Source organism: Podarcis pityusensis (genome assembly GCF_964106645.2).
Source record: "Podarcis pityusensis genome assembly, chromosome: 1".
Classification (NCBI taxonomy): Eukaryota; Metazoa; Chordata; class Lepidosauria; order Squamata; family Lacertidae; genus Podarcis; species Podarcis pityusensis.
Genome location: NC_138028.1, coordinates 38,660,812 through 38,684,575, shown reverse-complemented (window position 1 = coordinate 38,684,575; position 23,764 = coordinate 38,660,812). Strand labels below are relative to the sequence as shown.

General features: G+C 40.4%; 1 protein-coding gene across 2 annotated transcripts in view; it reads right to left on the bottom strand.

Annotated features, from left to right (window-relative positions):
* Positions 1-1,320: 1,320 nt before the first annotated feature.
* The window catches only part of STXBP6 (syntaxin binding protein 6), a 99,105-nt gene continuing 76,661 nt past the window's right edge, over positions 1,321-23,764 (bottom strand). For both annotated transcript variants that reach the window (XM_080979573.1, XM_080979574.1), the window contains exons 5-6: positions 9,883-10,040; positions 1,321-5,704 (exon numbers count right to left, since the gene is read on the bottom strand). In XM_080979573.1, the coding sequence (XP_080835699.1) occupies positions 5,681-5,704; positions 9,883-10,040 (182 nt within the window). In that variant the 3' untranslated portion in view covers positions 1,321-5,680. The remainder of the gene's footprint in view (positions 5,705-9,882; positions 10,041-23,764) is intronic.

Below are 23,764 nucleotides of genomic sequence, written 5' to 3'. Positions count from 1 at the left end.
AGACACAACAGTATTCAATTAGTTCAGGATCAGTTTCATTGGTCCCCTTCCATCTTGCCATATGGCCCACGATCAATAGGTGTCTGAATTAGCAAGCAAGATCACAAAGCAGCCAATGATATGGTTGGGAGTCAGCAAAAAGCAAGCTTGCTCTGGGTATCTCTAGAGACCACAAAAGCACAGCAATATTGAATAGTCTCTGCCTCTCTCCCCATTGAGTTTCTATCATGGAAGTTTGCAGCAATGCTAAAAATAGAGTGTTTCTGTGCGTGGAGCTGTTCCCCTCGATACATATATTTCAGTCTAATAAAAAGTGCCGGCCGTTTCATTGCTCCTTTCCCTCAGAATGAGATACTCCAATAACAGCCATTAAAATCAACCCTTGCAAATGAGCAGGTACAGGGGGTTCTTTTAAATGCAGCCTCCATTCTAGCAGGTGGCCAGAACCACTCTGAACCAAGTGATTACCTGTGAATAGAAGAGGTAATGCTGACAACTGTTCGCTGCAGGCAGTTATTCAAAAAGGAGAAACAGAAGGGAATGGAATGGAAATGCAGCACATTTAAAGTGCTTCGTAATAAATACCTTAGGAGACCCGCTGCTGGCCTATTCTCCAAAAAGCCTTCCTTTGAGCTTTTGGGATGGGCTCGGTCACAATGAATGCTAATGGGCAATCAGTGAAGCCCATCCTCCTTCACACTCCATGGTGAAAGGTGGCCTTGAAGCTGCTTTTCCAGGTCTGCAAGGCACAAGGGCAAGAAAGCCTGGGAAGTTTGTACGAAGCCAGTGGGAGAGTTATGAGCTGCAATGTAGATGCTGCTGCTGTAGAACTTACGTTCCTATGAATCTAGCACTACCTGCCTGCTCAAGTCTGCTTACCTGTGCACCTACATAAGAACCTGCTTGATTGGGCCAATGGCCCATCCAGTCCAGCATGCTGTTCTCACAGCAGCCAACTGGGTGCCTGCGGGAAGCCTGGAAGCAGCGCCCAAATCTTCTCCACCTCCAGAAGTTTCCCACCACTGTGGCTATTTCCAGCAATTCCTCCCCTGGCCCTAGCTCCCCATGCACCTAAAATCTGTTCAAGAGGGTCCCCCAATTCTCTAGAGATTTTGAGAAGCGGTAGGGTGGAGGATGTGGGAGAGGAATAGCCAAAAACTGCTCCCACTTCTCCATTCAGCTGATGGCTGCTTTCCGGCAGACAAACATCAGCTGGATTCTACCATCTATTCCTAGGCATACAGCAAAAGCCAGCATTTTCACAATACTTTTGTAATAGCTGGGACGTCCCAAAATATAAAAGCAAAAAGTCATCGTTCATATACTTATTAAAACTTTTATTATGAAAACAAAATTGTCATTTTACAGTTATGTGAATCACACACAGAACAATACATACAATGAATTCTATTTTGCCAGATTATAGTTTTGTACAAGGCCAACATCTCATTCCAAGGGCCTAGACATTCCTATGCCCTGACGAAGAGAAAAGTAGCTATTTATTGAAGGGACAAACTGCAACTTGCATTCACAACATTCAGCAATGTAGTTGAGCACCGTAACCGTTTAGAGCCATGGTGCTTTTTATTCTTCAAGAGGATGGATCGGTCCAGTAGCACTTTGTAATGTGCATGTAGCACATTGGTAAATATACCTTTTAGTAATGTGAATATTTACAGTACAGGTGTGACAAGAAGCCAAAACAATTCTGAATGATGTGATGCAAAAGATGACGGTCTTCAGCGATCAGCTTCTGCACACATTTCAGGCCACAAAACAAGTGTCACATTCTTTGCAGGCAATCTTATCTGTCTGGAATACATATGAAAATCAGTGGCCAACTTTGTGTAAATCATTTAGTTAAGGCATATATACAACAAGTATGAGCCATGAAATCTTTATTTTGAATGGCTGATTCCTTATGGATCTCTAGTATGCAATATTTTATTAGGCACTTCTGCCAGCAACAAAAGGAGGAAATAAGGGGTGGGGGGAACATGGCTAAGTGTTCCAGTAACCACCATAAAGTAGTTGTGTAAAGAAGCCCTTGCTGGTGTGGCCAAGGGGTGGAGGGAGGCGCCGCTGAGCTCCCAGTTCAAAATGTGCTTCCCACAGAACTCTTTAGACTTGGGGCACCTTGAGACAGTCACTATTTTGGGGTGATAGTCGTCCACATACCAGCAAATTCCAGTTGCGCAATTAAAGTTGATTTAGAGATATTGCACATCAAACGCGCTTCCCAAAAGATAATTTTCTTCTTTTTTTTAGCAAAAAGGAAAGTGAAAGGAAAAAGTAGCAGAAAGTGTGGGATGCTACATCATCTAGCCTCCTTATAAACAAAAGCGAATGCTCAGTAAAACAGCTAACCACATCTAATCTGCCTGCAAACAAATCAGGATGAATGCTCAAAATGCAGGTCTACTGGAAGCGCCCTTAAGTGTCACCTAAAAGGATTAAGAGCAAAAGGGGAGGTATGGAATAATAACAAAAATCCTTCTACAAGGTTAAATTTACAGTCATGCCTTCTCTCACCAAATAATCTGGAAGAACAGCATATTTTATTGAATGACGAAAACCAGGATTAGAAAAGAACCCATTTATTGTAGAATGGTGTGGTGTTTCCCCCCCCTATATCCCTAGAAAGAATATCATATCAACAAGAATTTACAATTTTGGCATGTTAAAGCACAACAAACTTAAGATCACTTATTTAGTGAGCAAGTTCTGTTAACATTTTCACATTAATGCACATTTTGCTAGCCACAAAAATAGGCTGTTAAGACTGATCTCACTGATATAACAGTTTGAAGTCCAGTAACATATGATTTTTATTCTTCGCAGAACTTTTAAAAAGTTGATAAAGAAACTATGGTTCTTGTTACTTTTTACAAATACATTCTTGAATATGAAACATTAACCTGAATTATGGTATACTTTGTGTACTCAAATATCTAATACTAGAATCGTATACTACCACTATTCTCAGGAGGACGTTTTTAACACTATAATGTTTATTACCTTCAGTACTAGATGTAAGCACATTTGCTTCTAATTATCCTTAAAAAAAAAAAGCCACCATGAAATTTAAATTTACTCAATAGCAGAAATACAAATTAAGATCTAATTTTTGATACATCAAAGTGATAAAATCACCAGGGGTTGCTTGGCAGTTTGAAAACAAGCCCTAATTTGACAAGAAGCGAAAATTATCATTGATCTGAAATGCAAAAAATGTGCAAAATAAATATAACATACAGAATAATGGTTCACAGTACAAGCAATGGAAAATCTGGAATTTAGCAGTAGTCCTCCGTTCAGATATGGCCAACTGCAAATAGTATCCTCATTCACACTGTGTTACCTAACACTTCATTCATGTTCATTGTAAATTCATCTAATCTCCAACTGAAGTCCTTTTCAGCTATGGTCACATTGGTGCTGGCTTTGCATGATGCAGTTTAGAGAGCTGGAACTGCCTATGAATGATGTGACTACTTGTCCAGGGTACTTGGTGTTGTGTGGGAAAGATCGCATGGGAAAGATCCCTATGATGAGCCCTGCCTACATAGCTGCACTATTCACGCATAGCCCATTGCATGGGGCAGCATTACAGAAAGTGGTACCCACCTTGCTGTGTGTGAAGGGGTACCACAAAATTGATTTGGAAAATGTTGTATACTTAAGTCTAATTCCAAAGGGCAAAGTTCTGCTGGATATTTCGCTGGCCCATTTAATTCCTGAGCAGTAGGTGCGTCAGATGGAGCCAATGGTTCAAAATGCACTGTTCAGTGAAGGCATTACATTTAACCACCTTATTTTGATTTGGAACATGTCTAACTGGCAGGCCTGTGCTGTTGTAACTCGTAAGGGGTGCGGGGTCCACAAAGCCACTTTTCTCTTACAATTTCAAACAAATCTAATGGGCAGTTAAGTCTATTTAAATGGATGTTCTCTCTGTGTTGATTTAAAGGTTCATCTGCATTAAAAGCTGCTTGTTTTGTTTTGCTGGTGTCTGTGCAAACAAAAATAAAATAAAAATGCAGAAATTTCACTCTCCAATATCTACAAACCGTTTTTCTCATCTCTTGGGTTGCCTTACTTGAAAACCATTAGGTGTGTTCCAATCGGCATCAACAATGCGATAGCAGTGAAATAACATGAAATTCTGCTCACATATCACTTTGGATCGAAAAATTCAAAGCAGGGAGGAAAATCAGAGAAGAAAATGCAAAATATATCAGAAATCCTGAAACATTTGCTGTAACTTATGGGGGGGGGTTTGACCCTCACATTTTCTGCGCACTTTTCTTCCTATGCCTAGCAAATATTCAGTGCTATCAGAGGAAAGGGTGTGGTTGGATCCACACAACTCAATCATCTCTTGAAGGGAAGTTAGGTAAGAATGGTCTGGTGCTGATGCTGACAAAGCAGACAGAACTGACTTCATGTGCAATGGATATGCTTATAGATCAAGTGTTGCAAGCTAACTGAATAACTGCGACCCCTAAGTACTGGATGCTGAGATCCAGTGCCAAGAACTCCATGCATAGCTCCAGTTCCCAAACTCAAACAAGAGGCTTTTGTGCATGTTGTTAGATGAAACGGCAAAAGCTTCAAAACCAACGGAATTTGTGTGTGTGCAAGTGAGTATTCCACAAAATGCAAGGTTAATTTTAGTTACTCTAAAATTGTAAGTCTCCTTGGGAACCACTCAGTGCAAGGGCAGTTCAACCTTAGCTTCTCCTAGCCAAGGATGGCAAGGCTGCAGTGTTGGGAATAAATGTACCAAAGTTACTCAAAGCACTAAAATTGAAGCATGCTCAACATTAAGCAGAACTGCAGCTTCAGCAAGTGTAGTAAGTGTTCGTGGACACATTAAAATGCTGGAATGATTCCTATATAATGTGGATCTGGAATGTTCTCTCTTTTAAAAATCTCATTTACAAAGGGAAAATTCTATTTTATAATTTGACTGCTAAATTCCAGACTAAATGCAGAGACATTTAGAAATTTAATCATCAGAGTTTCCTTAGCCTTAACATCTCAAGTGTGAATTCTCGGTGGTATTATGCAGTCCAAAGAATAAATCAGAAGAGTAAAAAAGAAGTTATTTTGAAAATGTAGTGTTGACCACAAGTTGACCTCTCGAATCCAGATTTGCACTGTGGTGCTGGTGATGGCACATGCAAAATATGAGTATTAATACTGGCATAAATGAGAAGGCTGTTTTTTCATAGCAAATAATTCATTTCGTTTTGCTCAGTGATCGAAGGCATAAACTATGTAGCTCTAAAAATTGTTCAAAGAGATAATTGTAAACCAAATTCCTTGGATTTTATTTTCATTTGGTAATCTTCCCCGTAGGCAGTTTTATTTCTTCCTTCTTAATACTGGGAAAAGTGTGATGTTGAAGATCAATGCAGTTCAGTATGTCCTTTGGTCCAATTTCCATGTTAACACCATCTCTTATTTTAAATAATAAAAAATATATATGGTAAAAGTGCAGAATGGCTTAGCAATACAAAAAGATAGGAATACAACTTATTTCCTACATAGTAACTGGAATAACTGGGCTTCAATGAACTGTAGAAAAAAGCAGACATGTGGTTGTATCTCCAGTAAAAAAATGATGAATCTAGCTTTTCAGTTCCTCTTGGAAAGATCTTTACAGTAGGCATTCTCAGCACTTGTGCTTCATGGCAAGCTGGAGGGAAAATGTGTGAGAGAGTGAGAGATGCATTAAGACTTATTTACAATTATGGCTGGGCATTTATGAACAAGGCTTAGTTCCTGAGCTGCAGACAAAATGGAAGCATGTATATATTGGGTGCAAATCCCAATAAAACTTTCTCCTGTTGAGTTTATATTGCTTGCTACATTCACTGACCATATAATCAATACAGAAGGAAGATACTTAGTTGTTTTCACTCATTTCAAGGATGAAGATGCTGAAATCCAACCAAGATAAAAATAAATACCTTAAAATTACTTAATTTAGACTAAATTACAAATATCACATGCAATGTTAATGAGATTATCTAACTTCTAAAGAAAGCTCTGAAAGGAAATATAAGCATATTAAACCCCTCCCCTCCTCATTGCAAATACAGAACTAACGGTAGCTTGAGTGATCCCTCCAAAGCAGAATCAAACCACGGTTTACAATCTTAGTTTGGAGGGATAGCTCAAACCACTGTTCAGGGGACCTGATGTCACAACAAAGTGCGGCTTGATTTATACAAAAATTTAAGGAACTAAGACCCATCTACAAGGGAGGTGGAAACACACAGAGACTCTTGATTATGATCCTCTATACAGAGCATATAGTTTGCATAAGCTGGGGGGGGGGGTGTTCTTAAATATGAACACCTTAAGTTGACAAAAAAATAAAAATCAGCCAAAACCCTCCCCCAATGAAAAGCCCTAACCAGTACCCCAGCCCAAGAATCTGTTCAGCAGCCTCACCTTTTGTAGCTGGAGTCGGTTGGGACTAAATCAGATTAAAATCACCTTAACTTTCAAAGCATCTGGGTAGGCTTGTCTAAATAAAATGTTTTTAGCAGGTGCCAAATAGAGGTCAGTGAATTCACCTGCTTGATCTCAGTAGACAGGGAGTTCCAAAGTGTAGGCTCTGCCACACAAAAGTTCTTACAAGTTCAAGTTCTTACAAATTAGGTACAGGTCTTATATGGCACCTGTAATAGTGCCAATTCCACCGATTGAAGCGGTCGAATGGATGCATGTCAGGTAAGGCTGGTCCCAAGTTGTTAAGGGCTTTATATGCTGATAGCAATACCTTGAACTTGGCCCAGTAGCAAACCTCTTGAGTGCAGTACAGACCTCTTGAGTTATCCTTATGAATACTGAACAAACCTGTGTCATAGGAAGCTAACACAGCACCAGTCCATCTAGTTTATTGTTGGCAACACTGACTGGCAACAAATCTCTTGGGTTTCAATAAATGATTCCCCCCCCCCGCCCCAATACTCAAGACATTTTAAAGTAGGTAACAAGAACACAGCTGCATCTTTCAATATCAGCTCTCATACTCGCACTTATATCTGGTTATTTTGGGATACACACAGAAAAGCCTTTTCAAGTGATGTGCTAGCAAGCATCTCTCCCCACATCTTATCCACTTAATACAGAAATTAACTTGACATGTAGCCACTTCCTGGACACCACCTCAGCCATCTAATGACAACATTTTAATAGTGATATCAGGAGCTGACAAAATGTCACAGCATTTGTGCTACATCTTTTAAGTGAGATCCTTGACTTGATTCTGAAATGTTCCTTAAAAATGAAGATGCTGAAAGGCACACAGATATTTACTTAAATCTTTTCTTTCTTTCTTTCTTTCTTTCTTTCTTTCTTTCTTTCTTTCTCTTTCTTTCTTTTTACATTAATAGACGTCATCATTAGGATTTTTGCCAGTGCAGGATTATTTTACATTTCAGGCACGGCACAGATTAGTACTGGGAACAAAGCACATAAACCAGCAACTTGTATAAATAATTGACTTTGCAACAATGACTCTGTGAAGTCACTTCAAAGAGTTTAAAAGTAAACACAAACCAGATTAATGAGTTTGTTTCACTACTTTCAAAAGTGGGAGAAAGCAACACAGGAATTCAGTATTGCTCATTAGTATTCAGTTCCGAATGTTGGAGAAAAACATAAATGCAGGATAAATAAATGAGGATTAAAGGAATAAGTTTCAAGTTTTTCCTGTAGTTTCTAGGGGTGTGATATGATGCTTGAAATATTCATATATATATATTTTTAAAGAAAAGGAAGAAGAGTCATGTTCCAGGTCGGCTAGAGTTCTTGAAAGTTGCATCACATACAATTCCATATTTATTATGAAACAAAAAGGTGATGGTCAGTCCTTGTAGCATATAATAATAGAGGAGTGTGAGAGAAAGGCTGTGAATACAGGAGATACCAAGTCTTGAGAACACTATGAAGTGTGTTTAAGGGAAAGCAGAAGGCTTCGCAAAGAAGCCAATTATGTGAGGAAAGACAGAGGTTGCTAGTCTAGATCACAGGCAAGGTTAACAGATCAGGCTTGTTTGAAAAGAGATTTGCGCCAAGGACAGGAGGTGCTTGGGCTGAATGAATGCGGTGCAACAGAAGTCTGGGAAGACAAGATGTTGGGGTAGTCAGGGATGGTCTATATTTGCTTCCAACTCCATTTACAGAAGCATATGTGTATGTATAGTCCAGATAGTCCTCTGCTAGTAATTGTTAGTGGAAGTTGCAGAGTTATAGCCAGACTGATAAAGATTCAAAAACCAAGACAGCCACTTTTGTTTTAATCATATTCTAAGAGAAGGCTTTCAGCCTTCACCAACATGGTGTCTGGGGGTGATGGGAGCAGTTCGAAATTAACTTAAACATAAAAACATGCATTCGCTAAAGTGAAGCGAGCACCCATCTTCTACGGGTAAAAAGTAAGAGTATTTGTAGGCACAGTTAGAAATATAAGCTCCTTTTTATGATGGAAGATGTAAGGAATAGCCACAGTAATACCAAGGGCAGTACAAGACTTAAGTGTAAATGTGTAATAGGGAAAATGCTACAATGCAATCCAAAGGATGTATTTTGCACTGCTGGTGGCAACATTCCTCTCCTGGTCCTGACTGTATCACAAAGCAAAATGGGAGATGGAAAATGCAAGTCCTCATATCCTTTTTGTCAGGTCTTGCTGCATAGTTTGATGCAACACTTTGCTTGCAATCTGTGGAACGTTTTTTTCCCTTGTTAGATATGTGTTACTCTGCTCAGCTTTCAAACCATGCCAACAGAATATTTAACCAGTACATTCTTTAAAAGGCCAACAAAAGACCATTTTTGTGTAAGGTCAGATGGAGATACTGTGTACTATGTTCTTTATTGCCCTTCATAGGAGCAGATCCTTCTATTCATTCCAGAATTTTTTAGAAGGTCAAACAGGTGATTTCAAAATTAGATGGTTGCTGGCTGATAAAGATAAGTTTGTTATTTATGAGGTTGCTTTGTATATGCTAGCAGTGAGAAGCTTGTCAGATGAAAACTGTTGGCTGTCATGGCGATTTTTAAATCTAAAATATCTGGGGAACTTTATAATTGTATGTTTTGTTAATTTGCAGCTCTGAAAACTAGTGTTTTTTAACTTACACTTGGATTGTTTGTGTTTGTTATTTATAATAAAAAATCTCACTGGCATTGACTTCTCTGGGTTTATTCAGAGTATGACATGGTAACCCCACTTACCTGGGAGTAAGCCATATTGAATTAAATAGTCATGGTTAGGATTGCAGCCTTAGTTGGATATCACCCATAGGGCGGGTGCCACTACTGAGAAGGCCCTACCTCAGATTTAGTTAATGCACATAGTAGAACATTAGCCTTCACACCATATTCTAGGTTTCCTCAGAATCTTCCAAGAGAGTGTAAAAACTTTTTTGTATTCCAGCAAACATGTGTTTTATTGGGGTATATAATTTTTTTAACTGATATTTTTGTATTGTATCTGTTGAACCCATCTCTGTTGTATTACATCATTTTATGGAATGTTGTGCTTTATTTGATTTACTTAATTGTTGTAAAATATCCCTGCCCCACCTCAATATGCAGGCACTAGAAGTGTGGGCTGCATATTTTTCAAACAAACAAATGCCAGCGCTAACTTACCAGGTCAGAATGTTCCCCTTTGCCAGCATTTATTGAAAAGGGTTTGGTACCTTTTGATGAGATGAAACAATTGACAACAATATGTGAAAACAATGTTGCATATTAATATTAGGGGTTTCCTAGCAACCTGCTTCTCATAGAAGTTATTACCATATTAAGGATTTCTTGTCCTTTTCCTTAAGCTGTATTTTATTAATTTCATACCTTGTGTGCAGTTTCTGCAAACTGCTGAGCACTGTTCTTCATATCCTCTGTCTTTTCCTCTGCTCGACCTAACCTTTCACCACGCTCATTCAAAGCTTGACTTGCCTTCTGTACTGCACTGGTTACACTGTCTGCAGCTGAATGTAATATGCTATTTCCTAAAATAAAATAATAATAACAAATTGTTAGAAACAAAAATGGGAAACTTACGTGAGAACTGTGAATGACATGATCAAATGTATCTCAACATTTTCTAATATCACAACTCTCTGATACAAAACAAACAAGGTTGGATCCTAGGAAGGCAGGAATTTATCTTCTATTAGGCCATTGCTCCAATTGGCTCAATACTGCCTGCATCAGGAGACCCACACTTGTTGGGCCCATGGATACATTTGGAAATCTAACTTTGCTGTCATGGGCACCACAGAATACCCAGCTGATGATGCTCAAAATCCTCTCCAAAATGGGCAAAACACCTACACCTACACCAACACAAAATAAAAGACACACAGGTACACAAATGAAAGCAAACCACCACCCCAAAACAGGTAAATCGTCCCAAACCAAAACACACACTTTCTCCTTTTCTCCCTGCCCACATGACATGCTAGGAGGGTTGTCCGATGTCAGGGACTACAGGTCTACAATGACTAGCAAAGACTCTCCTGTGCTTCATCCAGCACCATTTTTTAGCTCTACCTGGAAATGCTATGGACTGAACAAGAGACTTTCTGCAATAACTACCACTGAGTTAATGCTCTTCAACCTATGAGACTCGTGAGTGGAGTTCTACTCACAGAACAGAGCTTTGCCATCTTTTCCTGGAATAAATAGAGAAATTCTATACATGTCTGGATGAGAAGTAAGTCCAACTGAGTTGGATAGGACTTACTCCCAGATACTTGGTATAGGATTCTAGCCTAAGTCTCAAAAGAAAAAAAAGAAAACAAGTGTTCATGTTCCCAAATACCTTTTTGATTTTTTTTAAAGCTGAAACAAAACTGATGAAAAATACCACTTTATGAAGCTGAGAACGGTTAATGTTCTTTTTCTTCTCAGTTTACGTCTTCTCCAACCTGATGCCCTCCATGTTTGTTTGGACTTCAACTTCCACCAGCCTCTGCCCATTACCGTATTTTTCGCTCTATAGGACACACCGGAACAAAGGAGGGGGAGAACAGGAAAAAATTTTTTTTTCCTTGTTCTCCCCCTCTAAAACAAGGTGCGTTCTGTGCGTTCAAGGTGCATTCACCCAAAGCCTCCAGAGCCCATCGGGAGTTCCCGCTGGGCTCCGGAGACTTTGGGTTCCTTTCAACCTGCTCTTTGGGGCTGGTGGGAGGAAGCGCTGCTTTCCCCCACCGCCAGCCCCAAAGACCAGGTCGGGGAGCAGCGGGAAGGCGCCGCACCGCCTTCCCGCTGCCCCCCTAGCTTGTGGGGCTGGCGGTGGGGGGAAGCGTTGCAGCCTCCCCCCCCCACCTTCGTACAGCCTTCGTAGCCTCCGCAGGGCAGTGGGGTGAAGGCACCCCGCTGCCCTGCGGAGGCTTTGCGCAGCTAATCCCAAGCTAGAACAGCGAGACGGAGCGCTGCGCAGCACTCCGTCTCCCTGTTCTGGCTTTGGGCTTAGCTGCGCAGTCTGCATTCACTCTATAGGACGCACACACATTTCCCCTTAATTTTTGGCAGGGAAAAGTGCATCCTATAGAGCGAAAAATACGGTATATCCCATGGTGGAGAATGATTGGGGGTTGTGGCCTAAAATGTCTGGAGGTCTGATTGTTGCATGTGTGGTTTGAATTTCTGATGCAATTTTGAATGCACCAGTGGCATAAAATATAGAATTCATACATAGGGATCAATGGCTTGATGTTCATACATTCCATACCTGTAGTGTTATAAAGTATTTGGTATTGAAAATATATTATTAAGTGTTTGCATTGCTTGTGGTCTAACAATGCAATGAATTTAGAAATTGTCCACACTTTTCTGAGAAAGGCCATGGTCTTGCAATGGAATTGATCAGCAAATCTCTATCTCTCTCTTTGTAGTTTTAAAAGAAGAATCAACTGATTTTGTCAGCAGGAAACAATCATTATTATTATTTGCCCCCAACCCACTGCTTGTGTATGATTGTTTCAGCAAGTTTGTTCTGGATGACTGTTTCATTTGTAAATCAAACGCGTTTGGTTTGATCAGGAGTTTGGAACTACTATAAAAACAAGTTTGAGAACTGGTGTCTCATTTCAAAATGAGTACAATCTGCTATTAAACCAAAAGTCCACTCATTAGCAAATCTGTTTATTGCCTTGCAACTGACTCTTGAACATTTCAGCTCACACCCTATCAATTCACTTCTAAAGAGTAGGGAGGAAGTGTCCATTTCTTTGCTCCTACAATGTCCCAGATTGGAATTCTTATGGTTGTATTGTAAATAAAGTGGGCTATCAATCATTAAATTTCTGTAGCAGAAATGGTATTTCAAAATGAAATGTAGAAAGGGATGTTTCTTAAGGACTTTGAATTTTATAAGCATTTTTGGAGTTGCAAAAAATATGGTCTTGGCAATGATTTCAGCAACCAAGAACTCCAAGTTTTTCAGTGCACAAAGCAGGAACAGAGTTCACCTGTGTAAAGACAGAATTGACCTGTCTCTTTGATTTCTGTGTTTTTAACAGCTGCATAGCAAGCAAAAATTCAAGAGACAGAGCTTTCTACCAAACAGCAAAGTAATGATGGCTGATGGTCTCTCTCCTGATTAAGCGGTTTAATCAATATTTGAAATCTTAGCTTACAGCTCTAGTAAATACCTAATTAACTGTAAGAGGGCTCACATATTCAGCTGGTCTCTAAATTCTACCCATCTTTTATCAAATGATTGCATAACATGAATGATAGAATAAGCTTCACTTAAGGAAGTATAAGCCAGAGTATAAGCCTGATAGTTTCTGGTTTTATACTTCCTAAACACAATACACTGGCAACTAAACATAACACACCACCACCACCTAATTAAAAGGGAAGGAAAGTATTACAGTTATGAGGAGATACACATGGCTCTCCTGTGACTTGTGTTGCTGGGGGGATAAGAGTTAGAGAAATTTTTAATATTTCTGGACTGAAAATGCAACTATTCAGGAAAGCAATCATAACTTGAGCTACAAAAAATAGGATTAAATGCTGCAGCTCTTGTTGTACTATTATTATGAATGGAAGTAGAGATGCCATATGTTCCCCCATATAAATAGTACAAGTAGGTCAAATAAGCGTTTGTTCTAGCTATAGGGGCTTAAATTATTTTCAATAGTCTTGCATAGCTCAAATCACAATATTAAGACATTGCTGTTACTCTGCTAATGGCTTAAGGCAGATGAGCAATCACATTTTAGGAAAAATGGTGTCAAATTCATAGGCAGTGTAGCATGTACTGATATGACATAGCTTACTTTGATGTAATGAAGTTTCGATCCAGCACAGATGATCAGGACAGATAGAGATATTTACATATAATCTAATTCAAATTTAGTCCTGAAAAACATGGTGTTAGATTAAGAATGTACATTATATTGCTATGCATTTGGTAGAGCAGAAGGGATGGAAAGAGACCTACAGAGTTGTACAAATCAGTCTTCTGTGCTGTGGTTATACTTAAGGATGGGCCAAACTGTAACTTCAAACCATAGTTCTTAACTAAGAAACAGATAAGTAGTTTTTTAAACAAAGATAAGCACTATAGATAAGAAAAAGCTGATCTGCATGAATCTACACAAGCATAATTAAAACTTCCTGTATTTGGCAAAGTCATTTTAATGTTTATGCATCATCAGATGTAACAGTCTATCACAGTAGGTTATTTGCTTTATAATGCAAATTGGATTAATCATTTCCTTGTGTACATATTTTTAAGTTCTTATACATGAATTTAAAACTCTCACATTCTACTAGTACTAGGATATTATGAAACCTTCTGTTTTGTTTAATAAACAGCAACGATGACCATCTTCACACATTACAATAAGCTACAGCTTATAAGCCGTGGTTTATTTAACTAAAGTTAAAGTTGATCATCTAACATTAAGCCACGGTTTATAAACTTTTCTTAACGTTAACCATAGCTTAGTATTATGTGTGAACTTGGACCTCTCTCCTTAACTATGGTGAAGGATCTGTCACTGCTCCAAAGCTACTAGTGTAGAACAGGTTAAAATTCAACAGTGGAGGAGAAAGAAACCGTTCTGTGATAAACAAACCATGGTTTGAGTGACTGTATGTGAGATACCTTGGTTTTAATGATGGTTTATTAACTATAACTTAGCATTAACTATTGCTTAATGTTACATGTAAACAAGAACAATAAGGCACACAATCCATCAAGAGAATAGTTAAGCTCAGAAAGAGATATAAGACTTGGTGAAACAAGTGTACACTCTTCTGAAATGTGTTTTTTAATGAAAATAAAGTGCTTGCTATATGCTATGGGCTCTTTTGCACATAGGGTAAGCCTTAGCAGCTTAATATTATAAAGGTGAAAGCGGCAACCCAGTGTACAGTTAGGCTGATTGATTCCCATTGACTTAAGAGGGATAAGCTCTTTTGCACATATAGCTGTGTACAGGAGAGCAGCCAATGAGACATACATGAACTGAGAGATAAATGGTAACTGAACTAAGTGGAACGGGGGAATTGTATGGCGTATTACATGAAATGTGAAATTAGCTTGATAGAAACAAACCATACACTGCTTTTTAGATATTTGTTGTTGTTTAGTCGTTTAGTCGTGTCCAACTCTTTGTGACCCCATGGACCAGAGCACGCCAGGCACTTGTCTTCCAGTGCCTCCCGCAGTTTGGTCAAACTCATGCTGGTTACAATTAACTGAACTTAAATGATTGATATAGATTCTATTTTCATCCTAGTTATTCATTTATATATCTGGTAACATGCATCGAACAGTTGCTAACAGTTGGATAATGTCCTTAACAGACAGAAATGTGGGTACAGACTGACAGGAGAAACATGAAAGTGTGTCATTAAATCTTAACTTATTTAATCAATGCGCCAAGTGTGTTTATGGTTTTTAAAGAAAAGTTTTTCGTTATTTACCCGATGCTGATTTTACCACATGCCTGTGCCTTGTGTGTAGATCATATAAGACTAACCTATCCTGAGGTAGTTTGGTTATCCCTAGGCTCCTATACACCATTCCACAAAATCACATCTGTTAATATGGCAGGTGTAGAAATTAGAACTGTTGACCAACTCATGGTGATAAAACTAAACAGACTTAATCTATGTATACTGAAATGAATTATCTGGCAAGATAGTAAGGGCTAAGGTCCAACTAACAGCCAGGGTATATCCAGAAAAATGCCAAGCCGTGTACCCACACTATGCAACCCCCATGCAAAATGGTCACTGCATGTATTAATTTTGTTAAATAAAGGTTACATAAATTTTATTAAATAAGTAAGCAAATAAATTATGCATTTATAGGGACATATAATATGGCCTAATATGCAGCCCTATTATTTGATTAGTGATGCTCAAGTAGAGCCATTTAAGCACACACTGGCTGTATTCCTAATTCATTCTCCCTCCATAATGTGGAATCAACTGACAGGTCTTCCACAGTGCCGCCATTCTCTCATTAATTCTGCACTAGGTATCAAATAGCCCAAGCCAAGTAGTACAAACAAGAAAGGCTACAGGGAGGTTTCTCTTTTTCTCCACTGCACACATTTCAGAGACAATTTAAGAGCAGAGGTGCTTCAGTATTGCCTGCACTGAACAGTCATGTAGCACAGCAGCAATTCCCACAAAATTACGCACAACTGAAACCACACTGTAGCTGTCTCACCTTTCTGTCTTCCTTGCAGTGGAACTCAGGAGGGACTATGTCACAGGCAGTAACTCTTGGAAAGAGCTGCTACAATGCTGCGTCATGACATTTAGAGCATTAAACCATTAATTTAATTAACATTACCCCTCAATAATGCAAAGAGAACATAGGACTTTCATTTATAAGCTTGTTTACCTTTGCAACAAATTTGTAAGGAAGGCAGGTTAATTCCCATTTTTTAGATTGGAGGTAGAAGCTGAATGACAAGTGATAGTGGCCACCTAACACATCTGTACTTGAGAAGGCATTTAAACTCAGGTCTGAGTCCCACATGAGTCAACCAGACAACAAAGGCTCACTCAGCTGATCAGGCAGTTTAGAGAGGACCTGCAAAAAGTGCACACCTGCCTCTCACAATGAGCCTAAGCCTTGGAGACTGGGCTGGAGAGGATGAGAGCAACACACCCAACATATATGCCCAAGACGGCATTTCACGAGCTATGCCATGTTTCTCTCATCAACAGGGACTGAAATAATGAAACAGGTTTACAAACCATGTTTTCATAGTAATAATAATAACTAAAGGTTTCTTACGTTTATAAGTGGACATCTTAGTGGTCTCCATTTCCAGAAAGTAATTACTAATATTCTAAGCACCAAAGGTATTGCCTGGGCATTTTCGTTATGTGGTTAACAATTCAAATATTAGAATTCTGATTCCTAGATTATTTATTGTGAAAATAAAGACCTGGTCAACAAATACAGTGGTACCCCGCAAGACGAATGCCTCGCAAGACGGAAAACCCGCAAGACGAAAGGGTTTTCTGTTTCGGAGGCGCTTCGCAAGACGAATTTCCCTATGGGCTTGCTTCGCAAGACGAAAGCCCATAGGGAAATCTCCGGGGACCTGTTTTAAATTGCTGGCGGTCGGGAGCAAAGACTTTCGCCCACAGCCGGCCTTCAGAAGAGGTCCTGGACCTCTTCTGAAGGCCGGCGGGGGGCAAAAGTCTTTGCTCCCCCCCCCGCCTGCCTTCCCGGGACAGCGGAGACTTCTCCGCTGCCCCGGGCGGTCTTAAAATGCTGGCGGGCGGGAGCGAAGCGTTCGCTGCCGACCCCCAGCATTTTAAAATCTCCCCGGGACAGCAGAGAAGTCCCGCCCCGCTCGGGATGGCGGCGCAGAGCTGTCTGCCGTCCCGGGACTGCAGGCAGATGTGTGCCGCCATCCCAAGCGGGGCGCTAAGTCCCGCCCCGCTCTGGATGCCGGCGCAGAGCTGTCTGCCGTGCCGGGACTGCAGGCACATCTGCGCCGCCATCCCGAGCGGGGCGCTAAGTCCCGCCCCGCTCTGGATGCCAGCGCAGAGCTGTCTGCCGTGCCGGGACTGCAGGCACATCTGCGCCGCCATCCCGAGCGGGGCGCTAAGTCCCGCCCCGCTCTGGATGCCGGCGCAGAGCTGTCTGCCGTGCCGGGACTGCAGGCAGATGTGTGCCGCCATCCCGAGCGGGGCGCTAAGTCCCGCCCCGCTCTGGATGCCGGCGCAGAGCTGTCTGCCGTGCCGGGATCAGCGAAGCGTTCGCTGCCGACCCCCAGCATTTTAAAATCTCCCGGGGAGATTTTAAAATGCTGGGGGTCGGCAGCGAAGCCCTTGTTCCCCCCCCAGCCCCCCCCAGCCTTCAGAAGCCCTTGTTCCCCCCCCCCAGCCTTCAGAAGAGGTCGGGGGACAGACTGTCCCCGGACCTGGCCTGAAGGCGGTTTCCCTAGGAACGCATTAATTGATTTTCAATGCATTCCTATGGGAAACCGTGCATCGCAAGACGAAAAACTCGCAAGACGAAGAGACTTGCGGAACGAATTAATTTCGTCTTGCGAGGCACCACTGTAATAGGAATAAACTAATAGAAACCAATTATTCAGGACAACTTTATCAGTAATAGCTCTGAAAAATTTGCAGTGTATGTGTCTCCCCCCCCCCCCCTTTTCTTTAGTATGTTATGCATTTTTATATTGTAAACTGTCCTATGATCTTCAAAAGGACACAGTAGGAATGGTTCTGAATTCAGGCTATTGCCAATAGCTATCTAAACTACAGTGAAAAAGATACTAGAGAGGACTGAATCAATGAAGGACAGAGACAAGAATAATAAGAGCTTTAAAACCTTTACTGAAGAAATCTGAATAAGGTTAAAGAAAGATGCAGCAATAGCACTGAAGGAACAAATATGATAAAACACAAGGTTGAATGTATTCCTCACAGGTGAAAGTTTTACAAGACTAAGTTGAATAAAAAATGAACAAAGTCCATATGAATAAATCCTAACAGATAGCTCCTTAATCAGAGAAATGGGTGTTTGTACCCACTTATGAAGGCAAACAAAGGACTGCACTCTGCATAGACCTGTGGCCTTATTACTTCAACATTTCAATATTTTCTAAGTTTGTCTCCTCACCTTCTCTGGAGAAAGAACATGTAACTTTTCTTATGAACACACAAATCCCCCATATCCAAAACCAATTAGGCAAAATAAACAAAGGAGGCCAACAAGTTGAAATGACAGTCTGAACAGATGGGTGGGGCATAAAACAACAACAACAACAACCATATCATGAACCCAAATAATACCATCATCCAACCAAGGCCTGCACTCTCATTTCATGCCAGTGCTTTATTTGCCCCAGTGATAAACTTCACAGAGCATTCCTGGTCAAAAATTCATGAGAGATTGAAACACTATTTATTTTCTAACCTCTCCCTTCTTGCCCATAGCATTTACACAGTAGAAACATTCATTCCAATATCCCTATTCAGACATCTATGTCTGATGTCTTGGTTAAACAAATACATTTTGGAGGGAGGGAGAAAGAATACACTACCCTCTATCCCATCTCCACCCATGAGTTCAAGGGGGACGAATAGGGGAAGCCTCCTGTGAACATGGAGACTTCTGAGTGGCTCAGAACCAGTGCTATTTTTCTAGAAAAAGAGGTGCTGGAGGCTGGCGGAGGGGGAGAAGCAAGCTTGCTTCTCCCCATCGCCAGCCCCACAAGCTCGGGGGACAGCGGGGCAAGCCGCTGCCCCACGGAGGCTAGAGAGGCTGTCCCTGAAGGCAGAAGAGGGAGACGGAGCGCTCCGTCTCCCTCTTCTAGCTTGGGGATGGCTGCACAAACCTGGGGGGGAAATAAAAAATTTTCCCTTGATTTCCCCCCAAAAAAACTAGGTGCGTCCTATGGGCCGGTGCGTCCTATAGGGCGAAAAATACGGTACTTCCCATGGCTGCATATCACATTAAACTAGAACAAATTGGGAGGAGCTACAGTAAGTCTCACTCTGCTTCTATCACATGAATGGGATGAGAACTCCAAGGTCTGCTTTCAGTTTCTTTGCATGTTGGTCTGCCTGGATCAGAATACACCAAGACTCATGTAAGATTAGCAGAATAAATTTTCTGCTCTTCTTTAAAAATTAAAAAGCAAACGTGTGTGTATGCACTTTTGAAAGTTCTGATGAATCTAAAATCCAAATGGATTTTTTAAAAAATGTGTTTTGTCAAACTATCAGCATCACCATGTGGGCTATTTATAGGATGCTTTGCTAATCTAAGCCAATACTTGGCTGGTGAAAAGCAAATGACTCATTAACTATCACAGTGGCAAAATATCCTCCAAGGAAATAGAATTGGATAATCCATTAGTAACTCCAGCCAGCTGTCCAGGATAAAAAGGTTACAGGAAGCAAAGGTAGGTGTGCTTTTTCAATTCTCAGAGTCTGAGCCAGTGAGTTCTTGCAATTTAGTAGGAAAACTGATGTTCTCCTGGGAACAGGAAGCAGAGTGAGCAGCCCACTGCTGAATCCCAATTACCACCTCCCAGTTCTTTGCTCTCTCACTTTTCTACCCGCCTTCCATTAAAAAACTTTGCAGTCCTAGTCTTTGCCTGCAGATGTCAGCAACTGAGTTCTTCAGGAGCTCACATGCTAGCTACCTTTACTGAAACAATCCAAGTGTAAATAGGAAATTGGGTCAAACTCCATGCAACTTCTGATTGGGATTTCTCTCTCTATATTTTTAATGAACAGATTTCTCTCTCTCTCTCTTTTTAATGAACAGCAGTCACAGGGTCCCTGATCTGAATCAAGGTCGTGAAGCTGGAAGGTGGGTGTTAATCCACATTCTGTTTTCCACCCCCAAAACCACCTGTATTCAACAAGCAATTTGTTGCAACGCACGCTGAAGGAGAGAAAAAAAGAACCAGTTCAGGGAAATAAATTTGCACTCCAGAACTGCCCAATGTGGTTCACGTTGATCTGGCAACAGCTGTAAGTTGTTCTGGAAAGGGACCTTCACTTATATCAAACGTTAGCTAATCTCAGAGTAGACCTACTGAAATTAATAGACATGGATAAGGTGCCTTAATTTCAATGGGTCTACTTTGAGTAGAGCTTTGTGGGATACAACACCTTGGGAATAAGCTTAATTGAACTAAATGGGATTTACGTCTGCCTATAAACACTTTGGGTGTTTTGTTGCTTTGGGTGCTTTCTAGGGAATGTACATTTTGGAAACATCGGGGATTTGCTATGTTCAGAAAGGGCCCAAAATAATAATTAAAAGTAGATATTTTACTGCAGAACAAGGACATAAGTTCAGAAAGAATTAAAGGCTCTTGACTTTCATTACTGACTGTAATAGTGGCATTTCCAAATTTGAGGGATTCATCCCAGAATATGCTGATATGAGTATTTTGGATATAAAACCCTCTTCTAGGAGAGAGGAAAATTACTAGTGATGCTGTGCCAGTTTTAATATCAGCTACAGTTCTTAGACCTTAGGGAAAGCTATGCAAAATAATGCTGAAATAGCAGCGCATAAAACTAAGTTACTGGCGAAAATATTGTTGAATGAGAACCTTTCTTACCATCTACGATTTAATGGCAGTCTCCTCAAATGAGCTATAACATCCTTCCACAATAAATCAGCTTCTAAGAATATAGCACAGATATCAGCTTTCTTAGAAGTAATGTAAAATGATTGATTACACCAATTTGACCTAAAGTTAGCCAGAAGGGTACAAAAATAAGAATCAAGTAATCAACACTAGTATCATGCATTTAGCTTAAATAACCATGACTATAATAGTCCATAACTGCATTTTTTCCTTCTTCAGAGATGTGCAAAAGCTTAATGATTTGCTCATTTCTGAGTTAAAAATGATTGCAGGAATGTACTCAGATAGGAGTAAGTAACCTGAAACTACTATGGGATGAAATACTGCAAATAATGAAAAAGCAGTACTTCAGTTAAGAGTCTGGTGTGATATATGTGGGCCTTGCTGCTAACTTTCCTGTCTTGCTGTATTCTCACCAACTACCTATATGGTAGATGTGCCTAGAGAAAAATATCTTGAACAGCAACCAGCAAAGGTATTGCTTTAACAGCAATCCATATCCACCTTGGGAATAATCACCAATGTTATCCAAATAAAAAAATTCCTTCCTGTAGCACCTTAAAGCACCTTAAAGACCTTAAAGACCAACTAAGTTAGTTCTTGGTATAAGCTTTCGTGTGCATGCACACTTCTTCAGATACACACTGTGTATCTGAAGAAGTGTGCATGCACACGAAAGCTTATACCAAGAACTAACTTAGTTGGTCTTTAAGGTGCTACAGGAAGGAATTTTTTTATTTCGACTATGGCAGACCAACACGGCTACCCATCTGTAACTGGAACAATGTTATCCAGTTTCACAGTGCCCTAAAATGTAAGCAGCAAGAGGGAAGCCACAATGTTGATGTCAGAAATGCATGATGAGAGATATCCAACTACATCATACTCAGTCTTTGTTGTTGTTGTTTAGTCGTGTCCGACTCTTCGTGACCCCATGGACCAGAGCACGCCAGGCACTTCTGTCTTCCACTGTCTCCCGCAGTTTGGTCAGACTCATGTTTGTAGCTTCGAGAACACTGTCCAACCATCTCATCCTCTGTCGTCCCCTTCTTCTTGTGCCCTCCATCTTTCCCAACATCAGGGTCTTTTCCAGGGAGTCTTCTCTTCTCATGAGGTGGCCAAAGTATTGGAGCCTCAGCTTCACGATCTGTCCTTCCAGTACTCAGTCTAGACCCACTGAAATCAATACTTAAGTGGATCTACAGGATAGCACCATTATTTGGCATACTTCAAATAAGTTTTAATTTCTATTTTGCAGCAACTCCCTTAGAACAATTTCCAACATTTTAGGAAAAGTTCAAAACTAGGATGAATTTTTTTGACAGCTAAGCAACCATATGGGCAGATAACAATTTTGCTGTTTTATTTAATAATCAATGCTCCGTTGCAGAGGAAAAGTCACCTTTTAAAAGGCTACTGCATTTCAAGCAGAGATGCACCTTCTTCAACACCAAGCCTCAAGTCAAAAGAAGGAAGAAAATAGCTGCTTTACTACAGAAATGTCCTAAACCAGAAAATGTTGCTTTTGAGCACCAAAAAATTGTAAACAAAGTCTGTGAAATCTTATCTTGTTGGTGCCATGAGAGATGTCTTGGTAGGGCCTCCTGAGCCTGCAATGCTCACAACTTAATGGTCTATCTATTTAGGGATTTATATAGCACTTCAATTTGTCAAGTGCTTTATATCATAAGTCATAACATCCCTATTGCAGATAGTGAGTAGAGGCTGACAAACTGTGGCTTTGCCAGGGCCACTCAATAAATCAGTATGTGCACCGGGATGGTTTCCAAAGGTCTACACACCAGGTAATGGCTCATTAAATAAGAAGACTGCCTTCTCATTTCCTAATTTAAAAACAATCTATCTGCACATGCACACCATTTCTAGGCAAAATATGTGCAAGCATACAATAAGGGACACTAAAAACGAATTTGAGGAGCACATTGCTAAAACCAAGAAGGATAACTGTGGCAAGCTCCCTTAGTAAAGGATGGAGCGAGGTTATGTTACTGGGCCTGAATCGCTTAAATTTAAGACAATCCCTATCAGAAACAAATCTGAATTAAGAGATTATGTGCCTGTGGAACTGATTACTACAATTCAGCAACAAGGACTCTTATTGTTGTGGGTGTCCTATGACCATTTATTTCCTGAACTGGGGAAAAAATAAAGATGAGGGCATAATGGGAACAAAACTGTAAAGCACTCTATGAGGGATAAAGCTTAGTGATTTTGCTAGTAAAGGTACAGTACTTAGTTATACAGATGCAATTAAGAACTTTACTTATTTCCAATAAATCAAATTCCTTCTAAAAAAAATCTCTAGCCCCATTCAAGGATCTCTTCCTTTCCTGAGTTAAACCAATGTGTCCTGCATAACAAACCTCTAATCTCCCAGCTTCTTCTCTAGCCAGGCACCATTGGCCCTTTAAACTGTCGAATTCTACCTTTTTACTCTCTACCCATTCCTGATTTGTTGTTTCACCACTCTGCCATGATTGGCTACAGGGTCTCCAGGAGGATGACCCCCAGGTCTGTCCATCACATCACCTACTGGCTAGGGAAGCAGCTGGAACTCTGGATGATAAGGGACTCAGCTATGTGCTAGAGGAGGATACTATAGAGAGCAGAAAAGCTGAATAAATTCTGTCTTCTCAGTGCAAGTTAAAGGGCAAATCCCTGTGCCTCAGCTTTCAACATAATTTCTGACATCAAAATACAAAAATCAAGCCAAAACTTCCCTATACATTCTACCACCCCATTTATCACCCATTTATTACTATTTCCTCCCATTTCTTTATCAACTTTCCACTTAATTTAATGTAAGATTATGGAAAAGAACAAAAGACAATGTTTAAGAAGTATGCATTGCAGTTACTGTGTTGCTCATATTATGTTACATGCCAAAAGCATTGTAAGAGGAAATGAGGAGGCACAAAAGATCCTGCTCCAGAATGATGTCACTAAAGGCTAATTTCTCAACGTAGATGCCAATGCTACTTCCTCGTGTTTGAAGCTCCAGTGTGTATTTGTGCCCATGGCCTTTCACTTGAGCAAGGAAGAAGGCATGCAGGGCACTGGACCTTTGGTGGATCTAGTACTTGCCC